This window comes from Protopterus annectens, chromosome 6.part0 (genome assembly GCF_019279795.1).
Source record: "Protopterus annectens isolate FY-2018-M chromosome 6.part0, PAN1.0, whole genome shotgun sequence".
Classification (NCBI taxonomy): domain Eukaryota; kingdom Metazoa; phylum Chordata; order Ceratodontiformes; family Protopteridae; genus Protopterus; species Protopterus annectens.
Genome location: NC_056737.1, coordinates 886918625 through 886938668, shown reverse-complemented (window position 1 = coordinate 886938668; position 20044 = coordinate 886918625). Strand labels below are relative to the sequence as shown.

The following is a 20044-nucleotide window of genomic DNA, read 5'->3' as shown; positions in this document are numbered from 1 at the left end:
AAAAAACAGTGGAAATGTCTTCTCGGGCAGAAGTCGCCTAAATGATTTTATTTTCAAAGACCAGGCGCTGATAAATATGAATATGTGTTCACCACTCGTAATATGCACTTTATACCTAATTAGTTTATCAACTACACAGAAGTCATTACTTGTAACAAAAGGTTCATCCAGGCTGGATGATCCAGCGAACTCGCGAAAGAAGAACAATGACAAACGTTTCTAATCCCTATAATAACCAAGGCCACCCCCAACAGCAAGTTTATGTATTATGTTCTGTTTGGGTTAATGTGAAATCGTTACTAGTCTTACCTCTAACACAGACTCTGCACCTCCCAAGTGTTTTGTTACTTTTTGTGCGAAACAAGGTGTTAGCAGGCTATGTTTGGGTCTCGTTCATTACTTACATCACTTCAACAACCAGTACAAAGTCTTACCACTTGCGCGTCTGACAATGTTTTCCAGAAACGTGTTCTGTGGTGCCACCAGCCCTCGTTTTCCCCCCGGCATCCTGTGTTGTACAAGTTCTTGTCAGGGCTGGCTGTTGTCTCGGCTACGCTCGAGTAATACTTTAAATCCGGCTGGGTAGGTTTGGAAGGGATGAAGCAGTTCATGGTAACGCGCTGCTCGAGATGCTGCTGCTAGGACGGCTGTGGTACTGCCACACACACTGAGCTCAGGAACCGCAGGCTCTAGGGCCACTGCGCTTGCGTGCAGTGGCAACCCGCCCGCGCGCTCACACCTACTGGCAAGAGGGACTCAAGGGTAGGTTGTAGTTATGACTCCTACAAAACGGCGAGGCCACATCGCCTGTGGGCACTGGGCAGAAGCCAATTGGCGTAACATAACCTAAAGAAGCTCAAAGAAGTAAAGTCAAACGAGATACCCATTAGGATGATTTTTAGGTGTCCGTCAGGGATTTTATAAGAAGGTCGACTTCGGTAACTGCAGATAGCAAAGCAATATCATGCTGCACCGTCTTTAGTAATTGTGCCAGCACACTGGAAGCCTTGGGTGGCGGCCACTCAACTGACTTTTCTCTTTTAGCTGTACTCCGCAGTTTTGGAAACTGTTTTGAAAATTAGGTAGGTGAAGTCCAGTACGACCTAAATGCTAATACTGGTGGTAAACATCGATTTTAGTTTCTCTAAACGCAATGCAAATTTTATATTCCGAGTTTCCAAGTTATACTGTGCTGGTTGATGTGCTTAAGTGAGCGCACATACGATGTGCCCTTTATTCATCCGTGCTTGGGACACATGGCATGTGGTAAATCCGTGTCACTCGATAACAAGTGGATGTGATAAACGTGGTAGAGCCAAGTGCAGCGATGTTTCTGGTATTTCTGGACTCAATACACTAGTATGAGTTTTGGAAGCTGTTTGCATCATGGACAGTTGCATTCTCCGTGCATTTCAAAGGGGTTTTGACAGCTGAATGCGTGATGCGCGGTGGGTGTGTGTGTGTGCATGTGGTCTATGGAGTCTGCGTCTGAGTTGGTGCAATTACTTGTATTTGCATCCCCCACCAAATTGCACTCCTAATTTTAATTACCTCAGAGACTTAAGTTGTTATTTCAGTGTTTTCGGTCCCATTTTGAGGAATGCTAGCAGCCCAAGAAAGCAGGCTACACAGCTGCAGAAACGCACATCAACGACTCATTTTATCAGTAATTGTCATACTTAATGGGAATTTTAGAAATAAAGCTATATTTCTTTATACAGCCTTGGATTTTGAAGTAAGGTGAAGTGACTAACACCATCACAAGGAAATGTAGATGGATACAGAAACATCAGTACTTCTATCCCGTTTTCTGTAGAACAGGGTCTGAAACATCTCAAGCTGCTAGGTGTTTTCTTCTGAAGAACATTTCCCTGGCTTGGTTTTCCATTTTGACGACTTTCTCCGTTTCTACTTTAGCCTAGATGTCTTTCAGACAGATTTTTCTCTGTATTGTTGTCTCGTGTTTTTTTCCCTTGCAGCGCAGAGAACAATCGGGTTTCGGTATTTTTCAATCAAACGTCCTGAAGCCCTTCATCATTTGAAAACTTTTATTTTTCAAGGTCAGTGCTGTATGCCAAAAGGTTTCTTTTCATTCTTGTTTACAATGAAATGCTGTTTAGACAACATATTAATAGGATTAGTTTGCCACATCATGATTTCACCCAGCACCTTTCTGCAGCCTTCATACGGGGCAGTTACAGCTTATTTTACAAGGGCTCTGCCACAGTCGGGAAGTTTGTAACATTCGTTTTGCATTTAATTTCCCACCATACTTTTCAACGCTCCAGATTTTTTGTAAAAATTAGAGATTTTCCTCATATGTTTGTTTTGCCCGTAAAACTTTTGGTTTTCAGGAAAATCACTGAGAATTTGGTTGAACTGGATATTGAGTAATAAATATCAGACGTTAACGTTCCAAGTTATCTGTTGTACAGAAAAAAAATGCATGTTGATGCAAAACTTGTTCATTTTAATTTTGTCCTTAATTTTGGCCCTTTGTTTCACATTTTTGTTGCCACTGTCCATAATTCTTGAGCAAAGAAGTTGGAATGGTTCCCAATTACCTACTTCTGTCCATACATCTTCAGTCAAGCTTTGTTTGATATTTGCTCAGCCTCAGGACATTCAGTCACAGTATTTACATTTTATTGTCCAAAGAATCTAGTATAATTTTGGAGAATTACAAAAATGCAGACCATTTTATAGGTGGATTCATTTTCTTATTTTACTAAAATACCTAAGGAAAAACTATTAAGTTATATTTAAGTCATGTGGCTTTAAGTTAGAAAATACATATAATTTGCTGAATCAGACATGTAGTAATACGACTGGATATCTATAAAATAAAATCAGGCCATACAGTTTTAAAAGTACCTAAATGTAAAAATATAGTTGAGTTGTAATGCTTGCAGTTGTAGTGCAGAAAATATTGATGGCCAGGCTGGACTTAGTTCAACAAACTCTCTATAATGTAATTATGTGATGAGTTCTGTGCATGCACGCAGACTGCTGTTGTCAACAAAAGAGCCCATAACACAAACTAATCCAGGAAGAAGCTGCATTGAGTCTGCCTAGAGTGAAACAGAATACATTTTTAACAGCATTTTCTTCTTATTCTCAGTGAGAGAAACCAGACTTATGGGCTGAATTTTTAAGTTATTTGAGTCTCAAGTGACATTTACAAATGTCATCCAAAAAACAGGTTGGCAGCATTAATTGTATTATACTCTGCTTGACTGGTATTTACAAAGTTGTAAAATGAGTGGTCATATTCAGTTAATGCCACCAGAATAGTTTTGCAGATAAGAAAGGATCATGACTTTGATAAAATGATGGATTCATGTTTCATTGTATTCTTAATATATTTACAAGGAATTAGTAATTATTTATTAATGTTACATTTTTAAGTTTCTTATTTGTGAAAATGAGATAAACAAAAGCCTTAGAAGTAGTATCTTAAAAATTGTGCCACATTCAAACTCCTAGAATCATAGTATCTCCAGTATCTGCAAGTATGTTTAGTATATTCAGCTCATTTAAAATCTGTTCATTAACTGAATCTGGTCTTTTTCTTTTCTTCCTGATCTAAAATTAAAGCATGGTTCTAATGCATTTTGTCTTGTTTCTTTTACTTTAGTGCATCACAGTTTATTTAAAAAAAAATGTAAAATAATATATTTTGATAAAACATGGAAACAGGTAGTAGGCTGATGGCATTGACTTGGACTTCCATTGCAGAACTGTCAGAGTTGATAATAGATGTAAACAACAAGAATTGATGTTCCAAATAATGCCTTCAAAAGTGGCTTGTAAAGTACAGTTGTGATCACTGCTGCAGTAGCCTGAGCTATATGGGTTATATCCTGCCAAGGATATAGCCAGACAGCTTCTAAAGCTTCAGGACATTGTCCACACACCCAAACTGTCAGGCAGTTGAGCCGACTAAAAGACAAGTTCGGGTGCCAGGCCCTTCAGTGCTTTCCTGCCAACAGAGTGAGGAAGGCTGAGCCCTGAAACGACAATGCAGGAAAGAACAAAAAATAAATAACCACACCCTGGCATAAACAGCGCAAAAAAAAAAAACAATGCAGGAAAGAACAAAAAATAAATAACCACACCCTGGCATAAACAGCGCAAAAAAAAAAAAAAAAAACAATGAGGATGGAGGGAAGGAGCAGCTAATGCAGCAGTGACCATTCAAATATCTACTGTCATAGCAAGTTTACTTAGACAACTGTACTATGTACATCATATTGATCAGTGCTGCAATAGCCTTAGCTGTATGGATAGATTGCCATAACGTTATACATTTGGGAGGTAGAAGGAGAATAGCAAAGAATCCCTGGAGAATGGTCCTTGCAAAACCTGATCTAGACCTAGAGAATGAATCAAGCTTATAGTGCTTTGTAAAAGTATATACAGAGGACCAAGTTGCAATTTCTAGAATACATCAAGAATCTAACCATTTCCAAAAAGCCATAGATGAAGGTGAGGCCCTGGTGAAGTGAGCCTTAACCATGCCTGGAATAATTTTGCTCTGGTGAGTGTAACAAAATGCAGTAGTTTTAGATAACCATTTGGAAATAGACTGTTTTGACACAGGTCGTCCCTTCTTACCTTCACAAGAAATGAACAATTATCCAAAGATCTAAAAGATTTAGTTCTGTCTAGATAGTAATTGAGCTGTCTATGGACATCCAAGGTATGGAGTGTCATGATGTGAGGTATTGCCAGATATGCCAGAAGAAGCAAAGAAGTGGATGTGTAACATATGCTGGCACAGCTAGCTGAAATTCTATAAAGAATTATGTGTAATTTGTATATCAAACTGATTTATGCAGATGCTTGTGCTGAAAATATATTTGTAAAGTTGCTTGTGTTAAAAATGTATCAACAGTGTGTCCTGGTTCCAGAAAAGAAATATACATTTATATCAGACTGTACTGTTGAAAATAGGATACTGGAAGAAAAGACGTTAGTCTCAGCCCAGCTAAATTTGAAAATTAGTAAGAAATTAAATTGCTTAATTTTAGGTCATAAAGATTGTATCTTACAGTTCTGACTACAGACAGAGATGAAGTGTCTGTGCCAGAGAATGGTTTATTAACTCCTATAGGAAGAGTGTAAGTGTTTATTGCTTTATAACTTCCAGAAGCTGCAACAGATCTTAGAAAAGCTGTATGGGAACCAGAAGTCAGAAGACCAGATGTATATGATGTCATTTTGTAATCCATCACTAAAATAATGTTTTTAATACTAGATGAGACTGAAGTCTTGGGGAACTCTGTTTTTGGAACATGACAAAGAAGAACCCCTCTCCTACTTCATCTTGCCTTGCTCTAGTAAGTGACTATGGAATATTAATTCTTAGATCAGTCAGGAAAATATGGTGAGATTAGTTAAGTACTGTTTTTCTGTGTCTGTGTGAATCTACTCATCTGTGTTATTTTAATATTTCTATGTCTGAAACTCTGGTGCTTATTGTAAATAAGTATTTAGTATTTTCATGTTCTTTTATTATTTATTATTAAATATATTTAAACTTTTCATTGTGCCTGGTCCTTTAGAGAATATTTTAACCTTTGCAACTATTCATATCTATTTGGTGACTGTAGCCACTTCTGAAAGCCTTACTGCATTATTCAAAACACTACCATTTGTATAAATATTAATTTCACTCAGTATAATTCAGTACCCTTGTAAGAGCTTTAGCTGGCTTTGGAGTGTCTGGTGGTAGTAACTGCCTTATAGTCTGGGCAGAAGGGGTAATAGCTAGTAAATCTGTGTTATTGGGGACCTAGGGGAAGACAGAGAGAGAAATCTAGACTCCGGACTGAGTGTCTTCCCCGAGTGCTCTTAAGGGAAATTGTGATTGATGAAGTGAACTGCTTCTGGAAATACTGTATGTATCTATTTTTGTTCCAAGTGAACATCCCTCTCCAGTCTCAGTGGTGAGGATTCAGGCTTCTTGATTACTGGCCCAGAGAGGGGATGTCACATGCTGGTGAGCAGTGGTGTGGATATTAATTGAACTTCTGTAGCCTGTAGGCAGTTGTCACTGAAGGTGTGTATTCTCAGCAGCCATAAGGTAAATATTTAGCGTTTCATTTCACAACAGTTGTACTTATTTTTTTATTTTGTTGTTATCAGTTTAGTTTAGTCAGGGAAGCAGGTAAGAATGTCAGCAGATGATTATGACAATCTGGCAAAGAACCAGTTGGGCAAGGTGTGTGAAACCAAAGGACTGGTGCATGCCAATCTGACTAAAGAGGAGATGATTTCAACCTTAGTCACAGCTCAGACCAGCAACCAGGAGGATAACCAGTCTGCTGATAGGAATTTGCAGCCCTCAGAAACAGGACAGTTCACCTTTTCCTCAGAGGACATAAAGATCCATCTGGAGTTAAAGAGAGTTGAACTGGAGGCCAAATGTTTGGAATTAGAGTCAGCAGAGAGACTGCAGAGATTGGAGGCCAAAGACAAGGAGAAACAGATGGAGCTAGAATCAGCAGAGAGACTGAGGTGTTTGGAGGCCAAAGAAAATGAGAAGCAGTGTTAACATGAGAGGAATATGCTGACTCTTCACCAGGGTGATGGAGGTAATTGGGAGGGAAATATCTGAACCCCAGAAGCAATTAAGGTCAGTAAATGTTTTCCACAGTTTACATGGGGTGATAATTTTGATAGCCTTATTCATATATTTGAAAGACTATGTAAACAGTATAATGTTGACCAAGGGCTCTGGGTATGGTTCCTGATCCCCATACTCCATGGTAAAGCTGCACTGCTGTTTCTAAATTGTCTGATATTGATTGTTTAAATTATGATAAAGTCAAACATTGTTTACTAGAATGCTTTATGTTAACACCTGAAGCTTACAGAAAAACAGTTTTGTGAGCATAGAAACAAGGCAGATGAAAGTATGTGTGATTATATTACTGAGTTAAGCACTTATTTTCATAGGTGGATGAGTGGGTGTCAGGTCAACACTTTTGAAGGGCTGGTAGACCTTTTGGTGAGGGAATGAGCCCTTAGCACTTTGCCCGAGGACATGAGAATCTGGTTGGTAGATAATGAATGTAATTCTCCAGATGAGCTGGGGAAAACAGGGAATCTCTACTTAGCAAGAAGGGCATCACTGCACAGGAAGGGGATACCCAGTGCTGCACATGGATATAAGGGAACCCATGGTGGACAGCCTAAACCACCCAACAGAGTCCACCAGTAACAGAGGAAGCTACTAGTTCAGGTACATGGCCAGGATCAAGGGTTAAATGTTTTAAATGTAACAAGTGGGGCTATGTATCTTATATATGTCCATGTAAGCAAGGTAGGGAACAAAAGGTGGGGGAGCCAGCAAGTGGGAATAACAGTATGCTAGTGGTAAACTGTCTGGAGACAACAGGAGCACCTAACTATCACTAGAGTTTATATTCAATCTCAGTGGATGGAAAACAGGCCACTGCAAAGAGGGACACAGCCTCTGACATAACCATTGTGAGTCCTGCAGTGGTTAAAGAGGAGCAGTACTTGCTTGGGCAGTCCACTTCAGTCAGAGCTTTAGGAGGGATCCCATTCCAAGTAACTTTGGCCAGGGTTCATCTTGACTGGGAAAGTGGAAATGGAAGCAAGCAAGTAGGTGTGTTTGAGGATATCCCTGCAGATGTTTTGATAAAGAATGATTTTGATAATGCAGAACCTTGTGTGCATGCAGTTATATGCAGTCTGTCTTGGAGACAGGCATGTGGGTCTGGTATCCTTGGGGATAACCAGACAGACTCCACACCTGAAGCCAGGGCTGGTGATGTGGCTGTTTCAGGGAGAGAGCTACCTTGTAGCAGTGAGCCTGAAGGTGAGCTACAGCTGCTGGTAGGTACTGATGTTCCCTTGGACAGAGTGATTGCAAGGGCAGCAGTGAGTGAAGTACCCAGGCTGACAGTGAGGCACTGCTGTCAGAGGATACCAGACTTCCTGTGGAAGTGGAGCTCTGAAGGGTTGCAAAGATAGAATTGAGACAGGCTCAGCTTTTGGATGCTACACTAAGAGGCTTGAGGGAAGCAGCTAGGGAGGTAGCTGATTCTCAAGGAAAAGGAAGTCACTATGTTGGAACAAAGGGTTACTTTATGTAGAGAGTGGACCCCAGAGGGAGGCCTAGCGGGTGAGGTAATAGAGCAGTTAGTAATGTCTAGACCCTACTGTCTGGCACTTCTAGCCATAGCCGTTGAAATTCCTTTTGCAGGTCATATGGGCATAAAGCATATCAAGAGAAGCATTATGCAGAACATTTATTGGCCTGACATTGCAAGTGATGTAACAGGGTACTGCAGGACCTGTGAGCTGTGCCAAAAAGTAGGCAAGGCAGGAGACAAGATCAAACCTATTTTGATGCCTTTGCCTGTGATTGAGGAGCCATTTCAGAAGGTAGCTATGGATGTTGTGGGGCCTTTGAGTACCCTAAGTTACACAGGAAAGAAGTATAACCTGGTGATAGTATATTATGCTACTAGATACCCAGAGGCAGTGCCTCTGTTCTCCATCAAGGCAGAGAAGGTGGCAAGTGCTTTGTTAAAGATTTTCAGCAGGATGGGTTTACCAAGAGAAATACTGATTGGCAGAGGTGTCAATTTCATGTCAGACCTGCTGGATTGTCTGTGGAAGCACTGGGGGCTGAAGCAACTAAAGACCACCCCTACCATCCCCAGACTAATGGTCTTGTGGAGACGTTAAACTCTACACTAAAGACCATGCTAAGGGCATTTGCAGACTAGTTTAAGAGAGAGTGGGACAAATATTTGCCCAATCTGCTGTTTGCATACAGAGAGGTACCCCAGGAATCCACAGGTTTTTCACCCTTTCCGTTGTGTGGTCAAAGTGTGAGGGGGCCTTTAGATTTAATTCATGATGAATGGGAGGGTGAGTGTGAATCCCACTAGAAGTGTTGTGGCATATATCCTAAACCTCAAAAGAAGTCTAAGAGAACTCATGGGCTTGGCCCAGGAGAATCTGGCAGGAGCCCAACAGCAGAAAAGGGTGTAGTATGCCTGGAAAGCTTTAGCCCAAGAGTATGCTGTGGGACAGCCAGTTATGACTCTCATTCCTGTCAGACACAATAAGCTGCAGGCAGCATGGGAGGGACCTTTCAAAGTGGTAAGGAAGGTCAGTGATGTTAACTACATAGTAGAACTGCTAGGCAGGAGGCAGGGGCACAAATTATACCATGTTAACATGAGACCTTACCATGATAGGGAGACCCTGGTGCTGAGTATTTGCAGTGGATGGCAGGAGGAGTCTGAGGGGGATCTGCTGACAGATCTCCTTGGTGAAGCTCAGACTGACACCTTAGTGGAAGGGGTATCAATGTCCCAGCAGCTGCCCTGTACCCAGGTTTACAGCAATTTGGGGGCATGTTCACTGATAACCTGGGTGTACCCACCTAGTGCAGCACCATGTGAATACAGGACCCGAAAGGCCTATTAGGCAGGCCCATTATAGGGTGCTTGACAGAGTTAAACAGACTCTGAGGGAGGAAATACAGGAAATGTTGGAACTAGGGGTAATTCAAGAGTCCAACAGTTCCTGGGCCTCCCCAGTGGTGCAAGTGCCTAGAAGGATGGCAGCACCAGGTTCTGTGTAGACTACAGAAAACTAAATAGTCACACAGCATCAGATGCTTACCCCATGCCTATGACAGATAAAGACTTAAAACAAGTGGGTGGGGCTAAGTATCTGACCACTATTGATCTGACCAAGGGCTACTGGCAAGTGCCCTTGACTCCCACTGCTAGAGAGAGGTCAGCCTTTGTGACTCTTTTTGCATTAAACAAGTTCAGAAATATGCCCTTTTGGGATGAAAAATGTCTCAGTGACCTTCCAGAGGCTGTTAGATCATATCCTAGCAGGAGATTGTGCCCTTGCTTACCTGGATGATATTGCCATTTACAGCCATTCCTGGTATTATCGCCTTCAACATGTCAGGGAGGTCCTGGGCAGACTGCAAAGGGCAGGGTTGACCATTAAGCCCAGTAAGTGTCAGTTGGGTATGGCAGAGGTCCCCTACCTGGAACATAGAGGGGGGATTGGTAAGATCAGGCCAGAACCAGCCAAAGTGGAAGCTATTCAGGCATGGCCGGCCCCTGTTACCAAAAGAGCAGATGAGGGCATTATTGGGGACAGTGGAGTTCTATAGAAAATTTGTTCCCAATTATAATACAATAGCTGCTCCACTCACTCACCTGATGAGGAAAAACAGAGCAGACAAGGTAATGCAGACCTAAGCCTGTGAGCAGGAATTTCAAAAGCTTAAAGGGGCTTTGGCAGGACCCCCTGTGTTAGCCATTCCAGATTACAGCAAAGAATTTATTGTGAAGTTGGATATGTCAAACCATAAGGTGGAGGCTCTACTCAGCCCGCTTTCCTCAGAGGGAGAAGAGCACCCAGTGGTATATCTCAGCTGTAGACTCCAACCTAGGGAGAAATGTTATGCAGCAGTAGAAAAAAATGTTTAGCCATAGTATGGGCACTGCAGAAACTTCTACCCTATCTGTATGGAAGGAAGTTCACAGTAGTTACAGATCATATTCCATTAACATGGCTACATTGAGCCAGACAGGAAAATACCAAGTTATTAAGGTGGAGCCTAGAGTTGCAGATATATGATATGACAGTGCAGCACTATAGTGGGGTCAACAGTGCCAATGCAGATGGGCTGTCAAGGCAGGGTATGGGTTAATGTATTCTCAGACAGGCTCATTCCTCTCAAGCAATGCTTCCCCAGGGTCATTTGAGAAACTAGCTTGAGTCTTCAAAGGGGGGAGAGTTGTGACAGTGTGAGTTATTGACAGCTATGCCAGAAGTAGGGCAGTGGATGTGTAACATATGCCAGCACAGCTAGCTGGAATTTTGTAAATAATTATATGTTGTTTGTATATCCAAATGATTTGTAGAGCTGCTTGTATTGAAAATGTATTTGTAAAGTTGCTTGTGTTAAAAATGTATCAACAGTGTGTCTTGCTGTACAGAAAAGAAATATACATTTATATCAGACTGTACTGTTGTAAATAGGATACTAGAAGAAAAGAGGTTAATCTCAGTCCAGCTAACTTTGAAAAATAGTAAGAAATCAAATTACTTAATTTAGGCCGTAACAATTGTATCTTACAGTTCTGACTGCAGCCAGAGACGAAATGTCTGTGCCAGAGAATGTTTTATTAGCTCCTGTAGGAAGAGTGGAAGTGTTTATTGTTTTATAACTTCCAGAAGCCACAACAGATCTTAGCAAATCTCCATATGTGTGCATTATTGACACATATGTGTGAGATTCTGGGTCAGTTGCTAGGAAAGGGGGTTAGCATGAGAACCAGAAGTCAGATGACCAGATGTATGTGATGTCATTCTGTAATCCATCACTGAAATTATGTGTTTTAACACTAGATGAGACTGAAGTCTCAGAGCACTCTGTTTTTAGAACCTCACAAAGAAGGACCCTTACTTCATCTTGCCTTGCTCCAGTAAGTGACTAGGGAATAGTAATTCTTTAGATCAGGAAAATGTAGTATGATTAGTTAAGTACTGTTTTTCTATATCTGTATGAATCTAATCATCTGTGTTATTTTGATATTTCCTGTGAATGAAACGCTGGTGTTTATTTTAAATAGATATTTAGTATTTTCATGTTCTTTTATTATTAAATATATTTAAACTTGTCATTGTGGCTGGTCCTTTAGAGAATATTTTAACATTTGAGAGTACCCATATCTATTTGGTGACTCTGTGGTCAGTCCTAAAAGCCTTACTGCACTGGTCAAAACACTACCATTTGTATTAATATTAATTTCACTCAGTATAATTGGGTACCCTTGTAAGAGCCTTGGTGTAGATAGCTTTGGAGTGTCTGGTAGCAGTAATTACCTTATAGTCTGGGCAGAAGAGGGCATAGCTAGTAAGTCTGCGTCAGCCTTTCCCAGGTGTGTGTGTGTCAGCTGCTGGGAGCAGGGACACAAAGCACTCATTTCACAGAGAGGGTGCTGGAAGACATGGCTTGGACACTCGGCTGAGGAGTCAACTCTATACCTTTGTCAGTGGGGAGCGTTACTGGGGACCTAGGAGGAGACAGAGAAATGCAATCCCCAGACTGAGTTTGTTCCATGTGTGCTCTTAAGGCAAATTGTACTTGATGCAGAGAGCTGCATCTGTAAATACTGTGTGTATTTATTTTTGTTCCAAGTGAACGTCCCTCTCCAGTGTCAGTGGTGAGGATTCAGGCTCCTTGATTACTGGCCCAGGGAGAGGACATCAGATGAAGTATCCCTCTTCTCTTATTTCTGGGTACAGGAAAGAAAGTGGTGAGATTTATAGTATGGCTTAAATTAAACTCAGATACCACTTTAGGCATAAAAGAATGATTATTTCTCAAAGAAACTCTGTCCCGGTAGAAAATAGGATAGGGTTGACTCAATATAAGAGCTTATAACTCAGATACTGTTCTTGCAGAGATCAGAGTAATCAGTAAAACTGTTTTCTGTTAAGAATTTCAAGACAGTCAGGTTATCAGGTTCAAATGGAGAAGTATTAGCTTCTGTAACCCAAAATTAAGATCACAAGGAGGGGTCACTAGTTTTCTTAGAGGTCTCTTATGCAAAACCCCTTTCAAAAATATTTTGACACAAGAATGCATTAAAAGAGGAGGATCCATGGGCAGATATGTTGAAATAGCCAGACAGCTGACCTTAATAGAGGAGTAAAAAAGGACATAGGACAGTAACTTGCATAGATACTGTAAAACCAGAGAACAGTTAGCCATAAATGAGTGCTGGTTATTTTGATGACATCAACTAGAAAACCTTTTCCATTTAATAATATGATTTTCTGGTAGCAATTTTTCTTGCCTCCATTAGTATTTGCTGCATCTCCTCAGGAAACAGGTGCCTAAAACAAATTAAGATACTGTCATCCAGGCAGTCAATTGATGTTGATTAGTGTTAGGGTTTATCAAACACCCCTTTCTTGTGTGAACAGATCCAGTTTGTGAGGAAGCTTGTGATAATTGTCCTTGGCCATTTCCAAAAGAAGGGAGAACTACAGTTGCCTGGGCCAGATGGGAGTCACCTCAACAATCTTTGGGGATTCCTTTTGAATCTTCAGAAATACTCTGCATATTAGTGGAAAGGGTGGAAAAGCATACAAGAATATTTCTGTCGAAGGAAAACAAAAAGTGTCTGACTTCCAGGCCTTCCTGCATGGTGCCCTGGAGCAGAATCTTGCTAGATGATTGTTCAGAGAGGAAGTAAAGCGGTCTACTTGGGTAATTCCCCACAGATGAATCAAATCTTGAAAGACCCCTGATCTAGTTTTCATTCATGGGGGTCTGCCCTTGTCCTGCTCAGTTTGTCTTCCACACAGTCTTGCTCTGACCGAATGTAAGATGCCTGTAGAGTGAGATTGTGCTCTGAAGCTATATCACAGGTTAACATGGCTAGTCTGCAGAGAGGGTATGACCTGGTTCTTCCTTGCTTGAGATGTACCACATGACTGTGATATGCTGTGTAACAACATGAAGAGGTCCCAGGGGGCAAAGATGATTCAAAGAGTTGAGTGTTTTGATCGGTGCAAGCATCTGTTTGATATTTATGTGCTTAAGTCTGTCCTTAGTGTTCCACACACTGTGCACTTTTATCCCTCCTGAAACTGCTCCCAAAGCAAAGTCCACAGTGTGGTGACTGACTCATTTGGAAAACAGAGTGAGAATGGGAGGTCTTGATTTAGGGATATCTGGTGTCTCCACCAAGTGATGTCTCTTCTGACAAACCCCAACACTAGGATATGAAAAGACATGGGATATTATTGGGACCAAAGCGACTTCAGATACCACTGTATCTTTCTCATGTGGAGTCTTGCCAGGGGTATAAGAGAACGATAAAAGACATGAGACCTAAAATCCTGAGGTATTCCTTCACAGTGACCAAAGTCTGAGGGGGAAACCCTAGAAATAGATCTAAATATAAATCTATTTTTTTTTCTGTGGAAGAAATGCTCTTTGAACTGTGGTGCCTTGTTGACATCCCAGAAACACAATCCTGTGAGAAGGAGTCAAGGAAAACTTTTGAATGTTCTTTTGCTATCCCAGCTTCTGTGAAAGATCTTTCATCCAAGAGACAGATTCCTGACACTTTGAAAAAAGACTGCATAAATAAGCAAGTTATCTAAATATGGAAAATGTGGATACAATGTAGCCTGCAAAATGCAGTAACTGGAACTAGACACTTTGTGCACACTCTTGGTGCAGTGTACAGTCCAGAGTTTAAGGCAGAGAAGTAATTATGTGATCCAGACACACAAAACCGTAAGAAACATCTGAAGTCTGGATGAGTAGGGATGTGATGATAAGCATCTTTTTAATCTATTGTTGCCAAGAGACTTGAATGAGGAAGAAGAGCTAACAGGTTGTGAAGTGACATCATTTTGAATTGAGGCACTATCACAAAGAAGTTAAGAAAGAGTGATTTGGAAATGGTCTCCAAGCACTTACTTTCTTTCTTTGGCATTAAAACATCGTTGAATGCCCCCTTTTCTTACCTGGGAAGGGAAGACTGGTTCTGTCACTGGGATAACGTGATGAAGAACATGGGGAAACAAAATAGTCTGGTGTGGAGGATGAGGAATGACCCATGGAAAGGAGGAATTTCCTCCTATTGCCATCTGCAACCATGATGAATGATCTTCAGAACCCATTTGTCTGAAACTACCTGTCGCCAAAGAGAACAGTGGAGATTCAGACTTTCTAGTAGAAAAAAGGGATTGCCAGGGTAGGAAGGGGAAACAAAGTTTCTTCAATAGTCATTATGACTTATTGGACTGTTCTTGGTTTTTTGAGTTTCCAGAAGGTTTCTTGGAACCCTTTTGCCATTTCTTCCTAAATGTCTGTTTACCTGCATTTTGTTGACACCATTTATTTTGTTTCTTACCAGAAATGGATGGAGAGTTAGAGATTTTCTTGGAAAATTTGGAAAAAGAGGGCTGAAAAATCAGATTCCCTGTATCAGCTTACCTTCTTACCTTTCATCACACTTTTTGATCATCTCTTTAGCAGAGTAGCCAAAAAGTAAATCATTATGCAAAGGAGAATTTAAAATATAATTTTTAGCATCAGCTGGGAAGTTCTGAGGGGCAGCCACGGTGGTGCAGTGGTTAGCATTGCCACCTCACAGCAAGAGGTTCTCCGGTTCGATCCTCGGCTGGGGTGCCTTCTGTGCGGAGTCTGCATGTCCTCCCTGTGGTCGCGTGGGTTTCCTCCGGGTGCTCCGGTTTCCTCCCACATCCCAAAGACATGCTGCAGGTGGATTGGACACTTTAAATTGGCCCTAGGTATGCGTGTGTGTGTGCCTTCTGTGGAAGGTTGGGCGCCGGGCTGGCAACTCGACACTGTAAAAACTCCACTGCCAATCAATGTGCGGACACGGTGATCCGCTGTGGCGACCCCTAACCGGGAAAAAGCCGAAAGAAGAAGAAGCTGGGAGGTTCTGAGAATACAACCATGCAAACCTTCTCAAAATAGTGCCAGTGGCCATAGCCTTGAAGAAGTATCAACAGAATCATACACACACTGTATACAATGAGTAGTGACTTGAGCAACAGAAAAATATTAAATTATTTAACGTAGATTTTTCCTCACAAAAAAAATTCCAGACAAAATATTCCTCATATTTTCTCAATTAGTCAGGACAAGCCTTAACATAACAGTCTGACAATTCAAAGTTCTGAAAATCAAAGGTGCAGAAGCATACACTTTTTTCCCTCATAATTAGCAATAATCTTCCAATCCTTATCAGAAATAGTAGGATTAAAATTAAGTGTTTATCAGCAGAAAGATTAATTAAAACTATAGCTGCTGTATCAGGTGTGGGAAAACTATATAAAACTTTAAAAAAATGAAAAATTTTATACGTCTTAGCTGTCTTTTTTGGGGCAGCAGGCCAAATATCAGGAAAATTGCAGGCAGTAAAACACACCGTCCAAAGATGACAGAACTGGAGAAATGGGTGCAGGTTCTCTGAATTCCTTCTGAAATACCTCATGGTATTTTCTTACAGATTGAGAAACCTCAGTGTTGTCTTATCTAAAACCCTGGCACATTCAAGAAATAGGCTCAGAGAAAGAGATCCCCTTCAGAGATAGTTATAAATTGAGCTTTCCTCTGAATCTGAATCAGAAATCCGAGGAGAAAAGCCTGCATCTATCTCTTCATCCTCCTGTCTATATTCAGAATCTTGAATCTGTTCAGCAAAGAAGGTATCACTCTTTCTTTTTTTTTTACTAGAAACTGCTTAACAAAAAGGATCAATAGCTTGAATTAAACCCTGAGCCAGACCCAGTATATTACTACTGTGTAGGGAAATTTGGGGAGGAGTAGATATATGCTTAGTTTTCTGTTTTTTTTTTTTTACAGGAAAAATGGGACCAACAGTGTTATTAATCAGAGCAGCAGTTTTCCCAGGAATGTGCACACATCTGACAAAACAGGGAAGTCTTCCCTGTTCCCTCTCCCAGGACCTACAGGAGTGGCTTCCCCTTGCTCACTGAGGGGACACCAACAACTACAGAGGATGTGGCTAACCCCTGGTCCATAGTGGCTGTAGGTACTCCACCAGTGGGATATGCGGCAACATATGAGATGTCTGAGGTACAACAAATGGCCATAGCAGAGTCCCTCACCTGAAGCTGTGTGCAAATTGCTAGCCTGGTGTGGTGGCAAAAGCTGTTTTCTTAACTTTTTTCTTTTTGTAGCTGGAGGAATGACTGACTGTGAGCCCACACACTGTTCCATGGTAAAACCAAAATTATGCCTCTTTCCAAGGAAAAACATGCAGCAAATGCCAGTAAAAACAAAATGTCTTTAAGAGTCACAGTTTTTCACGCAAAAACATAGTAAAAAACACTTTAAAATATTTTGCTAGCACCGACAAAGTGAAATAAATACAATTTCTCCATAGAAAAATGTTTTCAGTTACTTTAAACAACTTTTAAGCTGACATGAGAAAAAAGAGCACTTCCATTTAAAAGTGCAGTACAGTTTTGTGACAGTCCATTATCCTAGGTTAAAAATAACTTTTATGAAGAGGAACTTATGAGTAATAAAAAAAATAATGAAATTGAAGTTTTATCACCAAAGACTGCCCAGCAGAGGAACAGCACAAGCTGACCCCTGATCCTCAAAAGCTTCAGAAGAGCATTCTCTTCAGCATCAGTAAAGCTATGAAGAGCTTGGCACTCATACTTGTCTTTTAGACGCTCAACTTTAGCTGCCTGACAGTTTGGTGCATGGAAGGTACGCTGAAGCTTTGGAAGCTGATAGGCTGTTATTTACTTTGCAGTGTATAATCCATATAGTTTAGCCTACTTCAGCTCTGATCAATATGATGAATATCTTTGAAATGCATAAGTGGTCATAGAGCCTTACAGCAGACTTCAGGGTCCTTAAAATATACTTCCAAAGCATTTTGTTTCACAGTCAAACCTTCTGATCCATTATCTTTTCAGCACAGGTTGTATCTGAAGAAAGAAAGCCTTGGAAAGCACTACATTTGTGAAAATGGCCTAGTGAATGATTAATTTTATAACACTTACATGGCTTACATAATTGTGAAGTTGAGCTGTGATATAAAAGCAATGTTGACTGCAGTTAAACTTTAATAGTCATGTTTGGTTAACGTGATTTGTTTATTCCTTCATTGATTCATTTTTTTAGCTGGTATGTGAACTGGTACAGTTATCCATTTCACTCCATTGCTTAAGCCAGAGGCAGTGACATAACCACATAGTAACTCATGCAGTGCAATCCCATAGCTTTATACTGCACTGCCATCATTTTTATGACAAAGTTACACTGTTGGTTTATATATCTGTCTACTATTCATGACCTTTAGATATATTGCTTTTTATATTAAATTGTTCTTTGTGGGCTGCAAACACGTTCAAGTCAAACTATTACTGTGTAGCATCTAATATGATCTAGGATGTATATACTGCTAACCTGAAGTGTTATTGCTTTAAAAAAGTGCACAATCATTCATTCATTCAGCTTTTTGCAGGAGAACTGCTGTTTTGCATGCATGCGTGGTTATTACTATTCAAAGGTGTGCACACTAATTGGACACCCAGTCAGTGTGACCATTGTAAACTGAGCATATTGCAATAGAAATAAATCCAGCTGTTAAAGTCGTTGTCAAACAGCCGGCTTTCTATTGGGATATTCTATTTTATTTTTGATATGAATCATTTTACATTGGACAGGGCAGATACATGAGGTCTGTAAGCGCCATTCTACAAAAGTTTGTTCAGCTGAGACTTAAGATACTGGCAATATGATTGCCCATTCTACCGGTAACCATACCTCATAACTGTGAGCCTTTTACAGAATGTCCTGGATTTTCATCATGCTTTCATCCTGCCCTCCATACAATTTTTGATTTTCTAGTAAACCACTGGGGATTTTTGTCAATAATACAGAACATTACAGTTTCATACTTAGTTTGAAATTGTACATAGATGCCAAAGTCTGTTCTTCTACTGATTTAGAATGCAAATGTGCAGGTGCCGATATACATGCATAGTATATTAGAATGCAGGGTAGGAGGTGGACGAACACTTATGTGTTGTTATACAGTGAGAGCATTTAAGAAAGGTAAGGAATTTCTTTCTCAGATAACAACATTCCATAATAGCAATAATCCACTCCTGTGTATGGAGATCACAGGATTTACCCACAGTTGGCTTTGTTTGATAATTCGGACCTCACCCTCATGATTAAACCACATCAGGTTTGAGTGACTCCTGTGGTACTCTCATCCAGTTATGGATTGCTGCTAAAATATAATGTATAATATCTATTATATATAAGTAATGTATATTTGTGTACACGTATATATTTATATATATATTTATTTATTTACATTTGTTAACTGGGTAGTGTCTAACTGGGTTGATAAAAACCCATTTTCAGTGGAGACCCGGGGAGAAAAGCTCCACAACAAAAAGAACATTATTAAGGTGCAAGCAGTAAACTTAGTTTAAGTAATACATTGCTATCAATATGTAAATGACCTTAACAAAAATATTATAGCAACATATAAGAACAGAAATACAATGTAAACATGCATGTTTTAGGCATACAGGAATACTTTTTTTCTTTTTACAATGTATATGAGGTATTAAGTCATGTAGCTTTACAAGGTGAGTCACTTCTGAAAGACCAAAATTGGTCATGTAGTTTTACAAGTTAGGGCACTTGAAGGAACAAAGATTAATAAAGAAAAGACAGATAGTGGAATAAGCAGTATTTGGGCTGTTGTATGTGACATGAGTGGGAAAAAATAGGAAGAACGTTAGTTGGAAGCAATGCCGGGGCATAGCCAATTATCATTTAAATAGTCTTTCAGGGTAGTTTTAAATGTGGACAGGTTGGGGTTTTTAATTATGTGCTGATGAAGGGTTTTCCAATCTTTAGCTATTTTATGGGAGTAGAGGGAGTCTCCTTGATAGTTGTGAGACTAGGTTACTTTTAGCATTAGTTTGCTGGATGACCTGAAGAGTCTACAGTTTGTGTTTGGCTGGACTAGGTTTGATAGAGCTGGGCAGTCAGTAGGGATGAAAATGATTTTATGGGCGAGTGAAAGTTGTTTTACTAATAATAGGTTAGGAAGTTCTAGCCAGCTGAGCTGTTGGAGAGCAGTGCAGTGATATGTTCTGTGGGGTTGGTAGCAGGAGTCTAGTTTATTTAGGTCAGTTTTTGATAGGTTAGTAAAGACCTCGGAGCAGTATAGGAGGGTGGATAGCAAGTGGGTTCTTGCAGTGGCCAGTCTAGCTTGCGTAAGGTAAGGTTTAACCCTATATAGAGCACCTAGTTTAGATTTTTTTGATGGTCAGATAGATGTGTTTATCAGATTTTAGTGAGTCATCTATGGTTACCCCTAGCAGCTTGGTCTGATTGGTGGGTTTGATTTTTGTACTGTTGTTCGATAGTATGGAGAGGGATTGGGTACTTGGTTTGGAA

General features: G+C 40.4%; 1 protein-coding gene and 1 long non-coding RNA gene across 2 annotated transcripts in view; one reads left to right on the top strand and one right to left on the bottom strand.

Annotated features, from left to right (window-relative positions):
• Positions 1-507, bottom strand: part of KCNH5 (potassium voltage-gated channel subfamily H member 5) — a 2144936-nt gene extending 2144429 nt beyond the window's left edge. The window contains 1 exon segment of the mRNA XM_044074556.1: positions 435-507. Coding sequence (XP_043930491.1) covers positions 435-507 — 73 coding nt within the window.
• LOC122804595 overlaps positions 484-20044 on the top strand; it is a 66351-nt gene continuing 46790 nt past the window's right edge. The window contains exons 1-2 of the long non-coding RNA XR_006365230.1: positions 484-2060; positions 5261-5342. This is a non-coding gene — a long non-coding RNA (uncharacterized LOC122804595). The remainder of the gene's footprint in view (positions 2061-5260; positions 5343-20044) is intronic.